The sequence below is a fragment of the Poecilia formosa genome, unplaced genomic scaffold, assembly GCF_000485575.1.
Source record: "Poecilia formosa unplaced genomic scaffold, Poecilia_formosa-5.1.2 Scaffold430, whole genome shotgun sequence".
Taxonomy (NCBI): domain Eukaryota; kingdom Metazoa; phylum Chordata; class Actinopteri; order Cyprinodontiformes; family Poeciliidae; genus Poecilia; species Poecilia formosa.
Window position 1 is genome coordinate 150,844 of NW_006800369.1, and position 17,316 is coordinate 168,159.

The 17,316-nt window shown below is 41.5% G+C and overlaps 2 protein-coding genes and 2 long non-coding RNA genes across 6 annotated transcripts in view; 3 read left to right on the forward strand and 1 right to left on the reverse strand.

Annotated features, from left to right (window-relative positions):
- Nucleotides 1–14,103, reverse strand: part of thada (THADA armadillo repeat containing) — a 115,647-nt gene extending 101,544 nt beyond the window's left edge. The window contains exons 1-20 of one of the 2 annotated variants that reach the window (XM_016663589.1): nucleotides 14,031–14,103; nucleotides 13,683–13,774; nucleotides 13,499–13,608; nucleotides 12,637–12,764; nucleotides 12,326–12,474; nucleotides 12,209–12,241; nucleotides 12,073–12,121; nucleotides 11,017–11,183; nucleotides 10,552–10,646; nucleotides 9,490–9,713; nucleotides 8,012–8,727; nucleotides 7,241–7,395; nucleotides 6,755–6,910; nucleotides 3,856–3,951; nucleotides 3,657–3,780; nucleotides 3,432–3,577; nucleotides 2,782–2,995; nucleotides 1,761–1,896; nucleotides 981–1,117; nucleotides 421–567 (exon numbers count right to left, since the gene is read on the reverse strand). In XM_016663589.1, the coding sequence (XP_016519075.1) occupies nucleotides 421–567; nucleotides 981–1,117; nucleotides 1,761–1,896; nucleotides 2,782–2,995; nucleotides 3,432–3,577; nucleotides 3,657–3,780; nucleotides 3,856–3,951; nucleotides 6,755–6,910; nucleotides 7,241–7,395; nucleotides 8,012–8,727; nucleotides 9,490–9,713; nucleotides 10,552–10,646; nucleotides 11,017–11,183; nucleotides 12,073–12,121; nucleotides 12,209–12,241; nucleotides 12,326–12,474; nucleotides 12,637–12,764; nucleotides 13,499–13,608; nucleotides 13,683–13,755 (3,055 nt within the window). In that variant the 5' untranslated portion in view covers nucleotides 13,756–13,774; nucleotides 14,031–14,103. The remainder of the gene's footprint in view (nucleotides 1–420; nucleotides 568–980; nucleotides 1,118–1,760; nucleotides 1,897–2,781; nucleotides 2,996–3,431; nucleotides 3,578–3,656; nucleotides 3,781–3,855; nucleotides 3,952–6,754; nucleotides 6,911–7,240; nucleotides 7,396–8,011; nucleotides 8,728–9,489; nucleotides 9,714–10,551; nucleotides 10,647–11,016; nucleotides 11,184–12,072; nucleotides 12,122–12,208; nucleotides 12,242–12,325; nucleotides 12,475–12,636; nucleotides 12,765–13,498; nucleotides 13,609–13,682; nucleotides 13,775–14,030) is intronic. The other variant, XM_007577166.2, reaches the window with a different exon arrangement.
- LOC103155469 (uncharacterized) lies at nucleotides 564–2,822 on the forward strand. Its single transcript, XR_478043.1, has 4 exons — nucleotides 564–656; nucleotides 984–1,056; nucleotides 1,772–1,913; nucleotides 2,736–2,822. It is a non-coding gene; the product is annotated as an uncharacterized LOC103155469 (long non-coding RNA).
- Nucleotides 4,568–6,331, forward strand: LOC107833706 (uncharacterized). The gene is made up of 2 exons (XR_001659465.1): nucleotides 4,568–4,751; nucleotides 5,050–6,331. It is a non-coding gene; the product is annotated as an uncharacterized LOC107833706 (long non-coding RNA).
- Nucleotides 14,104–15,457: 1,354 nt separating the features above from the next.
- The window catches only part of plekhh2 (pleckstrin homology domain containing, family H (with MyTH4 domain) member 2), a 32,035-nt gene continuing 30,176 nt past the window's right edge, over nucleotides 15,458–17,316 (forward strand). The window contains exon 1 of one of the 2 annotated variants that reach the window (XM_016663582.1): nucleotides 15,458–15,612. Coding sequence is in view for 1 of the 2 variants with exons in the window: in XM_007577167.2 (XP_007577229.1) it covers nucleotides 16,830–16,939 (110 nt within the window). In the remaining variant the exon portion in view is untranslated. Of the gene's footprint in view, nucleotides 15,613–16,758; nucleotides 16,940–17,316 lie in introns of those variants that run through there. The other variant, XM_007577167.2, reaches the window with a different exon arrangement.

Here is a 17,316-nt window from a genome sequence, read left to right on the forward strand (position 1 = left end):
TTAGTTAAGTCCAGGCAGGGAGTCCTGTTATTTTTTCTGTTTTATCCACAGTTTTCTCTCTACTCTGTCCTGCCTCTTGGCCAGGTCTTCTGTGGGAAAGAGGTTTTTAATCTGAATGGGATTTTTATTCTGTCAAAATAAAGGTTAAATAAAAACAAAGTAAGAAATAAAACTGTGCCAAAGTTCACTTCAGCCGAGCTGAGGCCTTATAAAGCATTTTGAACTATCTTGTTGCTGAAATGTGGGATACAACTAAACTTTAACTGAGCAACATGTAAACAAGAAACATAAAAAAGATGAAACACCTCCCCCTTTTGGACATATCAGGTACTGCAAGAGAGAGCAAGATTCAACAAACTAAAATTATGGTAAAAAAAATTTAAAAAAAGAATGTTTTTGACAGCGGGGAATTTCCTGCACCTGCGTTTAGCGGCGGTGTGCGCTGCGTCTGGGCCTGACTTTGATCATCTCCTTCGGGTTTCTCCAGCTCTCTGGCGCTGTTGAAGAAGTCGTTGGAGTCTCTGGGCTGAATCTCCTGCAGGATCCTCTGCAGACCTCCAGTCGTCTCTGTGTAAACACTCATTATTAACACACTTCACAGGTTTCCCCCACAGGACGGAGGAGAAGAGGACAACTACACTGTAAAGGCAAACAATGTACTTAATTGAAAATAGTCAGTTAAATCAGTTCCATCACATTTCTATCCACACTCAGTTTTAGTAAGTGACTTTGTTGATGAAAAGTCTCACCACCTTACTCTACTTGATTTGTTTGAAAATTGTGATTTTTTGTCTGTGTTAAAAAGTACTTCACTGCACGTATCCAAGTACAAATACTTGGTTTTAGCAAGAATTGCTAATACCTGCTAAAGTATTAGCAAGTATTAGCAATACTTGCTGCTAGTAAGCAGCTAGCTTTAGCTGCTTACTTGAAACAAATAATGTTTACTTACTCGCTAATCTTAGGCTTACTTTCCTTACCAGAGTCGGTGTCCATGGGGATGAGTCCCTCCGGGGACGAGCTCTGGACCACCGGGGACACCACATCGGACATCCGGTAGCACACGGCGATCAGCTCCGACACCAGACCCGTCCACTGCTCCGTCTGACTCAAACACCTCAGAGCCCAGACGCACAGATCAGATTTACACTAGAGGACCAACCACGGGGTTTCACCAGCTCAAACTTAACACCGTTTAAGATCTTTATTAATTAAATTTAAGATTTGTATCACTGTAGAAATGTATGAAAGAAAATTTCTTGTTTAGATTATCACAGAACGCACGCAGCGTCGTTCGGGTTGGTGACAGGAATGAGCCAGTGGCGAGGACAAACGTCGTAGCTGATTCCACCAGCCTAGCTTAACTGGCTGTGCTAGTTAACGCCTTTTCATCTGCCTACATCTCCCAGAATGCTGTGCAGTTCTGGATCGGAGTTCAGTGAATAGTCTATAAACCAGACATATTATTACGAGTTGATATTTATCTAATACATATCAATTTATTGTCCATCCCTACTTACCAATGGTAGAAGCGAAAAAGCTAATTAGCTTCCTAGCTAGCTCGGGTTTGTTTGCAGCTAGTTAGCGGTAGCCGCAAACTAAAGATATCGCAAAACATTTGTCTGATGAAACATAAACTACGTAGACTATTATGTTTAATTAAACCATAATTAAATTAGGACTGTGATCAACATATTTTCTGATTCAATTAAGACATTTTAAGGCCTAAATTTAAGATAAAAAGCGGTTCTCATGCTCACTCTGTGTTCAGACGCTGCAGGACGGCAGTGATGCAGTGCACTCTGCCGTAGAGCGGAAACGAAGCGGCCGCCTGCAGCAGCGACGCCTCGGCTCCGGACAGCTCTGTCTGCAGACGGCGCAGCAGCAACCGGATCACTGAGACGAGAAAAACGGTCAGAGGTGGCAACAGCACTCACACTCTCTACTCTAGTAGAATTACAGACACTGGTATGAGAAAATACTCTAAAAGTAAAGAATAAGTTTTGAAATCTACTCAAATAGAAAAAGTAAAAAGTAATTTCCACCTTCAAGAATACAAAATGACTTTGACGCGTCTAAAATACTTAAAAAGTTCTACTTTTTGTGCGATCGGTGGATTTTTTTACCATTTGATTTTGTTTTTTTCATCATGGAAGTAAAGAGTGAAAATGTGTCAAACTCGAGGCCTGAGGGCCAAATCCGGTCCCCCATAACCTTTTTATATGGCCCCAGGGTGCTTCAGTATTATTTTATCAATCAAATTAAAGCAGTTTTTTATCTATCTTCTGATAGATTACATTAATCAGTCTCTCCAATTTCTTGCGAATTATCGTGGAAATTAACACAAAATCAACAAATCCCAGCAAATTTTTCAAAAAATGGTCAAAACATTTCAGTTTCAGCAATGCTAACAGCTGCCTCAGCCTTAACTGACGTCAGATTAATCGAGTAATAAAAATATTTCTAAATTAGCACCACAAAAACTTTTTTATTACAAAAACTGAAAAGATGTTCAATATTGTTTAATTTTACTAATTTATTAATGTCTCAACGGCCCTTTAAGAGCGATAATTCATGATTTTAATTTGGCCCAAAACGAAAATGAGTTTGACACCGCAGGAGAAGAAAGCAGGAGGAAGTGAGTAAAAATAAACGATAAATACTCAAGTAAAGTACAGATACCTGAAAAATTTACTACAGTAAAGTAATAAGTTACTTTTACTTTGTTACTGCAGACATGTGATCAACGCTACGACCTGCTGAGGCTGCAGCGGTTTTTACCTGCCAGCGCATTGAGCTCCAGGATGAGCGACCGGGACGCCTCAGGCCGGATCTGGAGGTCCAGACCCGGATCGCATCGCAGCAGAACCGGGATCAGGTCTGGCTGCTGCAGCAGCAGGTGCAGCAGGTGGGCGGCGGTGACACTGTCGTAGGGTTTGGTGCTGGTGCTGAGGTCCAGAGCGGCCCGGAGAACAGAGAGCATCGTCTCCGGAACCTGGGAAGAAACAAATGGATCGGCGCTGAAACAGCTGATCGAAACGACAAATCAGAGAAAAACTGGAGGAGAAACGAAAAGAACGAGAGAGAGAAAGATTCATCCTCACAGAGTTACAGAGAAAACCAGAGTTTAAGAGTTTAATCAGTCGGATTTAAAAAATACAGTTCAGACTGAAGGAAAGGAAGAAGGATGGAAGAAAAAGAAGCAAAGGATATAAGGAAGGAAGGAGATGGAAAGGTGAACGGCAGGTAAGAAGGAAGGATAAAAGGAAACAATGCAAAAATGAAAGGAAGGAAAGGTAGTGAAGGAAGCAAGGAATAACAGACATAAGGAAGGGAAGAAACCAGTTGAAGGATTCAGGGAAGGAAGGAAACATTTAGTGTTTCTCCAGAAGTCAGACTGGTTTCACTGCCCACATGGACAGAATATTAACCTGGAGTCCAACAGCAGATGGAGGAAGCTGGCTCAGCAGCGACGTGGCGAGCTGCTTCACTTCCAGGAAGTTGCTGGCCACGCAGTTCAGGACGTTCTGAGCATGTGTGGGGGTCACGACCTCACCGAGGGCGAACAGGCCGGGCTCTGGGAAACGGAGTGAGGAGGAGGCGGCGGTTAGAGACGGATGGATCAGTTATCAGCATCTGGTCGTAACCATGGTTACCAGCGGTGAAGGAGAAGAGCTGACTCAGCAGGTTCAGCAGGCTGAGGGACAGGAGGCATTTGGAGAAGGAGGCTCCAGGGAGCAAAACCTCCAGCAGGTTCCCACTCAGCCAGCAAAGAAACGCCTGGAACCAAGAAGATTCCCTAAAATTAGAGTTCCGGTTCAGATCAGATGATTGTGGCAGCGACTCTCTGCTCACCCTGTACTGATCCAGGGAGCGCTGGTCTTCAGCCCGGCGCTCCTGAACGAGTCTCTTCTGCAGCAGCTGGCTGCTGTCCTTCACCCTGCAGAGCAACTGAAGCACAGCAGGTGGTTTATCAGACTGCGAGGAACCGACAACCATCAACATACTGGACTGGACAGAACCTATTAGCCTCTACAGCTAGCAACGCGCACTGAGCCAAACTGTTCCGATGCGCATGAGCAGGAATCGGTCACAATCATACCACCATAATTTCTTCTATAAAATAAGTCTTAAATTATGGCATTATTTTAGCGTTAATTGACACAACGCACTTCGCAACACAGGTGCATGTTATAGTTGTCAAAGTCAAGCTATTTCCCACTTTCTCAATATTCTAAAAATCAAATAAATTGTTTTCTTGGATCTTGTTAGCTAGCTATTGCAGTTGTAACCAGGATAATTTTTTTAAATTTTTTTTAGATTCAGTTTTATTTATTTAAAAATAAAATCCTCTTCTTAATTTCTTTACCACAAAATCAACTAAACGAGAATAAACGACAATCTTCTTCTTCTTCTTTTTGTTTTATGGCGGTTGGCAAACAACTTTCAGGTGCATTACCGCCACCTTCTGGACTGGAGTATGAACCAGATTAAACGACAATCTGTTCGTTCTCGCGTGGTTTTAAGGTCACATGACCAGCTGCACGTCAGCGTCATAGGTCAGCGTCCTCTGCGGCTTATATGGCTGGAAAACAGCAGACTGGGTCGGATACGCTGTCTGACGCTGGTGCAGGTAGGCTGCTAGCCGGTTGTAAGCCACTAGCAAGTGTCTACAATACTGTCTTCCACTCATATGCCTCGTTGTGGATTAAAACCTTCACCGGATCACAAGGTTTGACAAGTCGGAACTGGTGAGTGTTTGTGTTTTGTTCGGGAGCTAGCATGCCAGGAGCTAGCATGCTAGCACTAGCTCCTGGCTATTGTTTGGGCTCGGTCAGTGTGAACTGATCTGAGTCACCCGGATGACTCATTTAAACTGAAAGTATTTTGAATTGTAAAACACTAACCATTGTATGCTAAATTGAAATGATTGAGTTTTATGGTTATAATATAAACTCATTCACTACAGTGATAAGAAAACATGTACATGTATGATTATTTTTGATAGACAAAACTGATGATTGATCAATCGGGCCCGTTTTTACACAGGCCAGGTTCCCATTCCAGGATCACCGTCTCCAGGACTCTGAATGTCTGTCAGGTGGATCAGACTTGCGAGCTAGAAACCATGTAGCGCCAAAGGAAACGGCACCTTCTGCTAACTCCTTCCCAACTATGTAGGAGATATTCAGGCCACCAGTAAACCATCTTCACTCTGGATTGGACCTCTCTGAATGGAACTGGATGATCTTTTTCGGCACCATCAAGGAACTGGTTGAATTCCTTGGATAAAGGAAAACACCTTGGATTTCATGAACTGTCTTGACTGATTTGTCTGTAAATATTAATGCATATCACTTATTTTGCACCATTCCATTGTCTGTCACTGTGTTTGTACAAAGTTACCACTCCCTCCAGCAGTCTAACCTAAGAATTTTCTGATTTAATTTGGTTATTTATTCAATCATGCTAATATTCATAAGTAATATGTTACACAGTGTTAACAATTAATGACAAAACATGGCGTCACATCCCAAGAGCCTCATGTCGCCATGAGGAATGGAGACGAGCCGTGACATTGTGGAGGAAGTGGGAGACCACACAGACGGTGGAGACAGGCACGGAGACCAAGAGCCCCCTCGTTAGAAGACGGAAGCAGTAGGACCAGGGCACCGTCAGGGTCCACTCAGGGGTCCCCACTGAGTGGGTCCCCACTCTGGGGGACCCCTGAGTGGGGTGACAGTTACCGTAATGGTAACTGTCACCGTTACAGAGACTTCTCGTGAGACAAAAAAACATAAGAAGACAGCTTCCGATGTAACGGAGACTGCCGAGGAATAAACTGTCAAGAAGCAGGAAACCAAGATGTATGGCGGTATAGTGATGGGCATCATGGGGATCATGGCCTTAATTTTTGGGGCAAAATACCTCGCAGGTCACCAGTAGACCCACAGGAGGCGCACAACAAAACGCCTGGATTTCACCACAGTTTTGATTTCTTTTATTTTTTTGGTTAAGGTATTGCATGCAAGGACAATTATTCCCTCTGGTTATCTGTTAGAATATTGCAGCTGGTTTCTCCATCTGTTTAGATTTTATTTCAGTTATTTTTCTTTGTGATGGAGATTTATTTTTAGAAACTTATCGTTTCTGTGGACTACCTTCTAGGTGGTTTATAATTAGCTAGCTCTTTCTTTATAGGGTACTGTGAAAGAAAAAAACAATCTTGATGATTTGGTGAGATTCAGACTTTGTTACATCTGTTTTGTTTTGTTTACTTTGTTCTGAAAATAAACTGCCTCCATGCATTGCATGGCAGGCACCTATTCTACACCCAACAGAATGTCTCTTTATTATATATTCTTTCGTTGCTGTTAATGTGGCTCATTTTTTGAGTGGGCTGCGTGCACCCCCACAAAAAATGGTATCAAAACGTGCGGCTCGATGCCGAGAAAGGAGCTATTATTATTGGGGATCGGAGTCACGATGGCGACGCGAAAAACGAGCGAAATTTCCAACTGCCGAAACGCAGAGTGTAACTGACACCAACTGCCGCTCCGATAGAGAAACAGAGTGGATTTTTTACCTCAAAATAATTTTGAAATTGCTCTCACGGCTGCAAAAATTGCTTTATTGGAATGAAAGTCGGTCATGACCCGGAAGAAAATGGGTGGATGGATGGACATGGCGTCAATTTATCAGATCACTTCTGATTGACTCAACGAACAAGAATGGTGTACAATCAGGGCCTCACCTTCTTCATCAGGCTGACAGTTTGCTGCCTGACGCCTGGTGATTGGCTGTTCAGATTGGGAGGGAGGAAATGGCGGATGAGATCCATTTCCTGTGAGGTCAGAACCTCGGTGCTGCGGTGGCTCTCACACACCAAACCCAGAGCGTCCATCCTCACCTGCAGGAACCAGAGAACCAACTCCATGATTTACTGGGATATTTTGGGATTCACCAACAGAAAGTAGGGGGCACTTGTGAAGTAGGGATGCAAAGAATTAATCGACTTACAATTAATTTTCAAGCACTGGTTTATTAGATTAAAATGTGTTCCAATGTGTTAACTATTAGTGTCCCTTAGACGTTCTTTCAGTGTTGTAGTTTAGCTGCCATCCAGCAGAGAGCAGCTCTTTCTGGCTGTTCTCTGCTGAAGTGCTATGAAGGCGCTCCACAGTTATTCCCTACTTAGTGTTGGGTTACAGTTGTGACCTGGAAAAGTGGGAGAGCTCACCTGATCATGTTTGTGGATGAGTGCTTGTTGCAGCAGTGAGAGCGGGATCAACCCGCCCCACAGACTCTCCTCTGAGGCTGCGGCAACTCCCTGGGCTCTGGCCGCCCGCAGGCAGGTCATCAAGGCTCCCAGAGCTCCTCTGCTGGATGAAGGACCTGATAATTCAGGAACACATTGGAATTAGAGATACTAATCAATCAATTATTGCTTAATGGCTCATTAGATTAAAAATAGTTCCAATGGATTAACTTTTATTGTTGTAGTTTGGCCTCTGTCCAGCAGAGGGTGCTGGTGGTCATTCTTAAGCTGTTAAAAATGGCAGCTATCACACAGCAGGACAGAGAAACGGTCCAAACATAGTCTGGTTTGGGATGAAAAATCCACTTTAAGCCCAAGATTATTTATTTTTTAAGATTATTTTTGTAAGAAGGCAGAAATTCTGGACCTTTGAAACTGCAGCTCAGAGGAGGAGCTTCACCTCAGAGGCGGGGCTAAGTCCACCCAGGCATTTTGCACATGCAATCATGCATGATTTCTCAAACATGCATGAAAGAATCAAAGCAACACTCCAGGTGTGTTTTTGATGAGGAAACAACATCATAGCATAACGTAACACTTAAAAAAAAAGTCGATTTTAAATAATACTGCCCCTTTAAGAAAATGGCCGCTCAGGTCAATCAATGTTAGATTAACTCATTAATCGATAACTTGCATCTGTACTTGTTAGTCTTCGTTTTTGAGCGATTGGTCACTACTGTGTTAGTTCCGTACCTGTCCTGCAGGGCGGCGCCCCCTGCAGGGCGCGCACCATGTGTGCCAGACTGGAGGGGCTGCACCGCAGCAGCTTGGGCAGGAAGTAGTCCAGTATGTAGGTGGTCTGCTCCGGCCTGGTGTGGCACAGAACGTCCAGGAGGGGGTTCACCCAAGTCCGGTGCCACAGCTCCATCCAGTCCGATTCCTGTGCCGCCAGCTGTGCCTTGTGGCTGACGAAGAGCCTCTCCAGCAGGTCACTGGCATACGGAGCCAGCGTTTGATCGCCCATCAGGTCCAGAAGAAGAGAGGGCAGACGGGGCTGGACGCCCAGCAGGTGCTCCGCCCCGTAGAGCTCCACCAGGCAGCCCAGAGAGCCGTACTTACCCCTCATGTGCCACTCCAGGCCCAGCAGGCTGCGGGTCAGTTCTGCCACGTACGGATCGGAGGCCGGGTCCGAGTCCGCCGGGTCCGAGTCCGCCGGCTTCGTGCACCGATGCAGGAGGAGGAGGTTGTGGAACAAAGAGCGGGTTTGGTGGCGGACGCCGTCCAGAGGATGCTCCCAGTGGGAGTAGATGTGCTCCAGCAGGTGGCGCTGCAGTATGGAGCCACCGCGGAGCGCCACCTGGAGGCTGGGAGGACATAGGCCCGATTTCTCCTGCAGGCAGTCCAGAGCGGCGCCGCTCCAGAGGGTCAACACCCGAGCCACCACCATGGCTGTGCTGGACTCCTTTACACTGCAAATAAAGAGAAAAACACCTAAAAGGCGACCTATTAGGCTTCCTTGAACAGGTTAGAGTCGGTTTATGGTCTATACAAAACATCTCCAGCACATTTTTTGCACAAAATCATTCTAAGATAATGAGACGTTAGTCTGGTCAGCTGTTTTAGGGCCTCTTGTCACTTTAAATCCAAATAAGCTGCTGTTGGCCACACCCCGAACTCAATGTTTACAAACAGATGCGCAATTATACAGATGTATATCTTTGAAAAGCAGAAGTGGAGCCTCCTTTACAACCAACAAGAATGCAGCAAGTGGTTTCTGGATGGTAAGTCCACAACAAAGCGCTTGTCTTTTCCAGCAGCCATTGTACAGCACATGCAGCGGTAAAACCAGCTGACTAAACGGGCTGGAGCTCAGCTTGGGTTGCTCAGTAAAAGGAGGAATTCTGCTGTGGTTGCTAGGTAATAGAGCAGCGCCACTCAATAGCTGGCAGGTTTTTGAAACTGTTCATTTTTTATACACCAAAAAACATTAACTTGTAGCCAAAAGGCAGCTGGGCGGTTTTATTAAGGGGTTGGGGACTGGTTTTAGCAGCAGTAGAGACCCAAAAGAAAGTATAAAAATGTGCAAAATGGGAATTTTGCATGATAGGTCCCCTTAAATGTAATAAGTAAATAAATAAAAGATAATCATAATTTTTTTAAAAATCTGCAACTAGAACCAGGGTTTGTCCACTTTTCCCACAGTAAAACTGAAGCATTTTCAAACGGCGTACCTGACATCCAGGCCCAGCAGCGTCTCTGGGACCAGCAGCAGCAGCTCCTCCCACTGCGGCCCGGGCAGAGAGCCTTTCCAGCCCAACATGGCCAGAGCGCCGTGGCTCAGATACAGAGCCACACCCGGAGGCCGTCCGCTCGTACACAGAGCCTCGCACCTCAGCTGGAGCCACCGCGGGGGCGAGTCCAAACCCGGAGCGGAGCCACGCAGCAAACTGCTCACCTGATGAAGTCATCAGACACACAGAAACACACAGAATGACTCAGATACTGACTCAATGTTTCTGGTTTCTTTAGAATGTCGTAAAAATATGGAGAAGAAAACATTCCTCCCATTTCAGATCAGTTCTTCAGGTGTTTTCACACCTGATAGTCGGTTCAGCAAGATATAAGAGCTTGTTCTCAGTCAAAGGTTATTGAATATTCATAAAAAGCACTAGTAAAAGCAGATTTTTCTCTCAGAACAAAGACATTTTCCCATGTTATAAGTGAAGAAATCTGCCAGTGGAACTAGTACTTTTTCATCAATATTAAGGAATTATTTACTTAAACTCCTGTATCTTTCTGAAACGTTTTCAGTATGCTAAGACTTTTGCACTAAAAACTAGTTAAAAAATAATTGGTTGTGTGTTTGCAACACGATGAAGTAACCAAATCTGCATCTCCAAGATTTACTTCAGTCTTGGAAAACTTATTATTTTCCTCATAAATGTAATTTTTTTTTTTCTTGCAAATGTTTACTTTTACAATATCAAAGAATGTCTTATTTCTTTTTGACATCAGAGCATCCATGTTTTGTTTATTTAATCCAAAAAATTAATCTAGAGATTTCTACAGAAATGTACTTCTCTGTGGCCAATTTATCAATTCATTTCTGTTTGTTCTTGCTCTCCTTCATAGGAGCTTTTTGTTTCTTCTATTCCAGCTTAAATATTGACGACCAGAATCGATTCTTGGAATTAAATAATCCTAAAACCTGATTTAGAAGCTAATGTTAACATTTATTACCTCTGACCAGAACTGAGAGGGTGTACTTTCTTTTTCCAGACGGCAGGACTCACCACTGAGGCGACTTCGTCTCCGGTGCCCATGACGGACCTGATGAGCAGAACCACGGCCATGCCTGCTGTGCTCTGAACCGCCTGGATGAACTCTTCTGCAGGTGGAGAGAAAAACAGAAGAATCCAGTAGATTCAGGTTTGATTTGGTTTTTGATTTATTTCAAACAGGATTTTAGAAACTAGAACAACAGCAAACAGCAGGACAGAGAAAACATGTGCATACACAACCAAGAAATGGAGTGGGAAGAAGTGAACCACCCCTTATCTCAATTTGATTAAATATATTACCAACACGCTAATTATTGAAATTTGTAATTAAAACCATGTTATAATATCCATGTGCTAAAGAGCCAACAATAAAATTCAATTACATAGACAAAATGATTACAAAACGACTCTCGTCTCATGACAAGAGTAAATACTGTGAATAATAATAATGTTAAGAGTAGTTTCTTTGTTTCTGACCGTCAGTGAGGATGTGGATGTAGCAGCTCAGCAGGCCGCCCAGCGGCTCCGGCGGCGCCGCCCCGACGGCGCCCTGAGATCTCTGGAGAACCAGCATGGACGTTTTCACCGCAGCCAGACAGGACTGCATGAGCTGGGCCTGAGCGATGTGGCGCCCTGCAAGACCGCTGAGTGGCCAGCAGGGGGCGACAGACGAAATGAAAGAACTGTTCAATCCACACAAGCCTGGCTATTCAGTTTGAGTTACTTTAAGCACTTCAGCTTTTTAAATACAATGTTAGAAATACATTAAAAGATGCAACTAAGTAAATATCTCAATTCTCTTTTTAAGGAAGAAAATAAACACAGTTTTGCCTAAAATTCCTTTAGTTTAAGTTTGATCATTTGCATAAAAATCTAGCAACGTGTGAAAAGTTCACTCCTTTCTGTTCAACTTGACATCAATCTGATCTGCTGATTATTTTTGGATTTACTGGTTAATAATTTGATAACAAAAGAAGCTTAATAGGAGATTTTATTTTTACAGGTTTTGAACCAGTCGAAGCTAAACCCGCCGCTTGACATCTGGGTAAGATATATTTACAGAAAATGTTGAACATTTTGTCTTAAATGCAAAATGTTTTGTATTTTGTACAGTTTTAGCTTAACTACTGCCTTTTTTAGCCTGTGTACTCTAGTTAATGATTAATAATTACTCCATTAGTAGATGATTATTTCAATAATCAATTAATCACAGTTAATCAGATTAATCATTTTAATATTTATTTATATTTGAGTGTTGAAGTAAAACAAATTGAAGGTAGTTGTTATTTTTTGTAATTAAACCAACAACATACTAGTACGAATGCCAGTGAGAAAGCTCCACACCATGATGCTGCCACTACCATGCTTGCTTGTTGGTATCGTTTTCAATCTTATGTGGATTAAGGAAAACCAATAATAAACACAAACTGGAGCATCCAATTATTGTTTTTTAAAATAATATTAGTTCCCATAAATCATTAAATGATTACATTTTAATCAATCAGCTGAAAAACACAGAGTTCGTCTTCATACCTGTTCTGCTGAAGGTATTCCTGTAAAACCTCGCAGATGAATTTTAACACTATCAAAACAAAACAAAGAGACTTTGATGAAATTTAGTCTGCAAAGAGGAAACTCTTCAAACTTTTTAAAATGAGTGGAAACAAACCTTGACGCAGCAGCTTGTTAATACATCTTTCACCTGGAAAAACAAAATAAAACATAAACTCATTGCTTCAATTCAAGTGATTTAATAGGCAGAAGTGATTTTTTTTTTCTTACTTACCGAGATGGAAGCCATCCAAGCAGGCGGCGATGGTGTCCACGGTGTGTGGATGCTGTTCTGAGCACGGAGTGGACAGACAGTCGGACAAACAGGAGGACAGACTATCCACAGCCCGGCCCTGAAGACACTCAGGCACTGAACTGAGAGCACTGAGGAAAGACACAACAAGGTGAGGTCATTTTATTTATATTAAACATTTTTCAGGCTTTAATCTGTGAAAAACATTGAAAAGCATTTTTTTTTTTACTACTTTGTGTTGTTTATCCCAGTAAAAAAAGTTCAAGAGATGTGAAATTAAAGGCGAGTTCTACCTGGCTGCAGCCCGTCTCAGGGGGTTCTTTGCTTGCACAGAGGTGTAGATCAGAGATAGGGCGTTCAGACAAGCATCCAGTGCTTCACCAGCGTCTTCCTCACTCAGAGTCTCCAACTGGGATCCAGCCTGATGAAGCATGAACATCTGAATACGCAGAAATTTGTGTTTTCCAGGCACGGAGTGTCATTTTATAGCACAATCAAGTAACTATGTTACCTTCAGTTGTCTTCACGAAGTGATGACAGCATGGCTCCTCTACTAAACCCTTTGACATCGTTTTTAGCAGCGTTTCACTGAAAAGTAGCTCCTACAACGAAACGTGCAGTTCCACCAGATGTTTGCTAATTGTTGCTGGCTAGTCTGAAGGAGCTGAGTGGAAGAGGGTTGCTCTGTGAGGCAGAAGCTCTGAAACTTGGAAACTGCAGCTCAGAGGAGGAGCAGCGCCTTTTTTTTTTTTTTTTACGAGGAAATGACATTATAACATGATGTAAAGATAAAAAAGTCGATTTCAACGGCTAATGCTATTATTCAATGGCTAATGCTATTATAACGCTACGGACTGACGTTCATAGTTCAGGGGGTCCTGTTTAGCTCCCGCCACGATAATTTAGCTGACCTTAATATTTCCTGTGTTTTATTTTGGTAATTATTGTTAAACTTATTGTTGATGTGTGTGTGATAAGTGTGTCTATAGGATAATTATGTATCTTTCAATACGGGACGCACATTTAACGGCCAAATATGGGACGACTCCGTATTTTACGGGATGGGTGGCAATCCTATTCAGGGGTGCTGATACTGTTTAATACAGGGCTAGAAACGCCACTATTTCACATAACACTACATCATAATTCACGGACCTTTTTAATCAGCTGGATCTGCTGCACGGCGTCAGTCAGCTGTAAGCAGGTCTGCAGGGTCTGGGCAAGATGTTTGACTCCATCTGCGCCTCCGTCCACAGAGAGGGACGCTTGGTGGGGCAAGAAATGAAGGCAAATGAGCAGAAAACTCAAAACTGGAGCATAAAGATTGTAGAAATCTCACCGATAAGCTGGCATAGCTTCTCCTCATCCAATACCACCGCCTCCACTTTAGTAGTTTTCTTCTTCACCACCATGATTTAACACTATAATATGTTGTCACATAATCAGATGTTTTAACTGTATGCTATTAGACATGTTATATATTTTAAAAATCACATAACTGCTTCTTTAGAAGCACAGAAAAAAACAAGCTTTGTTGCTAAAGTTCGCCAACTTTAACAAGCAGCCTGAAAATAACTCAAAGTCTACTTTAAAAAGGCTTTAAAAATAACTAAAGTTATAAAACTGCAACATAATAACGGTAGCAGCTCATAAAATGCGGTTTGATGAAAAAATAAAAGGCATTTACCTCAGTCCTACATGTGGTCTACAGCCTTGCTACAGCCGGTCACTATACCGGATGAAAATAAAACATCTTCCGGTAGATTTTCGCAATAAAAGATTCAGTTCCTAAATTAAATAGGAAATGTCAAAGAGTGACAACAATTTTGTCTTAAATTAATTGTAAAGTAAGTGTGCGAAATTAGAAGATTTTATTTTGAAGCTAGATTATTTTTGACTTTTCGTGGACCCCCCGCAATGACTTCGTAGCAGAGGAATGAAGCGGTACGTAAGCAGGGTCGCCATATTGGAAGGGTAAAAAGCGACCAGTTAGCATATTAGTTTTCATTTCTTAAAAATACAAATGGGCTTTAATTGTCATGCGGGCTTTTATTGTGCGCGGTGTTTAAAATTATTGTTAATCTAAAATGTCCCTCAAGTTGTTCCTTAAACAACAAACTATAAAACAAGGCTCCAGGAAGAGGTATAGTTGAGTATATTTGAATACTAAATAACTTTGAATATTGTTAATGTTAATTTATTTCTCAATGTATTATAATTTTCAGTTTACAGCTTATGAAAGTACAATATTTAAGATTTCCATGTCACCAATAAGTGCCTAATGAAAAAATATTAATCATTGCGTATAGGTTGTTGTTTTTTTTTCCAAAATATGTTTTTAATCTTATAATCGACCCCTATTATAAGATTAAGATTAAATGTATATAATTTACTAAATATGTGTATCATAATAAATTTGATAAATGAAATGTCCTTTGGCATCTGACTTAATAAAAAAAAGCTGTTTATTCCTGTTAATTTCGATTATCTGTACAAATAATGGAAGACTATGGTTATTTTTTACGAAATTTGAATATTATATTAGATGAATGAAAAGTATTCTAATACAAACTATCAATGTTATTTTTGTTGTTGTTATTAGTAGTAGTATTAGTAGTAGTAGTAGTAGAAGTAGTAGTAGCTATATTATAACGGTTCTTAAGACATTTGCAACGCTACGTCCCTGCGCTCCGCGTTTTGATTGGCGGATAATCATTTCAGTCATTGCGGTTGTTGAAAGATGGTGCTTTCAGAGGAACCTCGGAAGTTCGCACTCTAATCGTGGAAACCATGTGACCGCTGGTGGAGTTTGCTGTCTGGGGAAAAAGTCAATTAATAACGGTAGGAAAGTAAGCGTATGTTCATTTAAAACGACAAATCATACTTCCGGCAGACACAGTGGATTTTACCGTTTGAAAATCTAAAAAAATAAAATGTACATTTAAGTTCATTTTCCAACTTGGGAATTGGAAAATCCGACTTCCAAGTGCAACAGGAATGCAGCATGTAGATCCCACAGCTTGGATAAACGCCTCCCGAGCATCTGATTGGACGTATTTCATAAACGCACCACCCTCCTTAATGAAAAAAAAAAAAAATCAACCCATTTCCAACTTTTCCCTGTGAGCTGAAATGAAAACCTCCCGGAAAAGAGAGAATGCCTCTCATTTTTCCTCATAACTTAGGATTTTAACACCAGACACAATATGGTCGGACTGAGCATGGCGTGAAGACGCTCTGAAAACGCATCCACATCAGTTTTATAGAAGGTAAGTTGGAAAAAATAGATAGAAATGGCTGTTTTTTTATTACAAAGGGAACGTGGGGTTGAGATTTGGAGCTCTTTTTTTACAACTTAATGCTTCCATATTTATCTATGGGAATACTTAAAGTTTTCTATCATTATCATTTTTATGTTTTGAGTAAGCTAGCTTTAAGTTTCTTTTTACTATTTCATTAAATAAGTTAATGTAATAATCAATAATCATTCTGTCTGAGTCAATTCCGGTGGATTTTTACACTCAAAATTGAATTATTCTAGAAAGTTAAAGAGTTTAAACATTTTACAGCATCATCCTCACATTGTCAAGGAGACACAGAGTAAATTTATACTTTTGATTTGTGACCGCAGTTAATATTGTTTTTGGAAAGGGTTGATTTTCACTGGCTTGCTGACGTATTCATACCACTTGAACTTTTTTAAAAACATACATCATCAGTGTATTTTATTGGGTTTTAAGACCATCTCAAAATTGTGTTTAATTGAGAAGTTGATGTCTGTTTTTAAGAAATAAAAATCCAAAAACGATACATTTGATTACCAGCCCTTCTTTACTTTGATTTCTCTTTGGGATCAATATTTAATTTCTCTTTCAATAAAGTATTTTTCAATCTGAATTTGAAAACGTTTGTAGTTGTAAAACTGTTTTTTTGCAGCAGTTCCAGCTGCTTTTCATATTTTCAATTCAAATCAGAAATACTTGATTTATCCCAAAGGGAAGTTAAATATTATCATAACTCATATCACTGAAGTATCTTTAAGGAGTCTTTATGGATGTGATGCTATGAGCAGGAACAATCTCTGGTAGCAGTCAGTCTTGCAACGATTTTGAAGAGGCTTCTGACTTTCTGAATGTTTTTCCACCTGGCAGTCAGGTAGACTCTTAAATTGGGTTGTAATATCTGTTACAATTTCACCTGGTTTGATTTACTTTCACTGCACTGTGTCAAACAAACCAAACCCTTTGAAAAACCTGTTCCCCTCCTCGCCTGTGGTGGCGCTGCACCAAGAACCACAGAAGGAAACGACATGAAAAACTCTGAAGAAGACACTGAGTGCAACTTCACAAAATGTTAACAAAAATGGAGTGGCATCAGATTATTTTAGCAGTTAAAAGATTTCTCTTTTGTGTTCGGCAAAAGACCACGAGACATTTCTCCCACTAGCGCTGGACTCTGTCGTTTGTTTTGACTGTATTTACCCAGAATGTCCTGCGCTGTAGTCACTTCCTTTTTTCGGAGCGCTCTGTTTTCTGCTTGCATCCACATATGCATTCAAACCGCGCCATTCTTCACTTCAACCCAACAGAGACCTAGGTATGTAAGCGGACCAGAGTTCACTGTTTTCGGCCGCATAAGAGTTCAGAAAAGAACCGGACGTTCTGTACAAGTGAACTCGAGTTGATTATTAAGCGGACTAAACAGGACTGGTGTGAATGAACCCTTGCATGACAGGCTAAACGTGGAATTTACAAGATTCCACCGTAACATGTCCTTGATGAAACCATCAGTTGTTGAGAAACTGCTAATCCACCTCATTTGCTTTTCCCGCTCGTCTTCGAAATTCTGTTTAACCGTATGGTTAGAAAGACACTAGAGTAGGGGATTTGATCCTCTCCCATTATGAAGCTGGAGTAGGGGATTTGATCCTCTCCCATTATGAAGCTGGAGTAGGGGATTTGATCCTCTCCCAT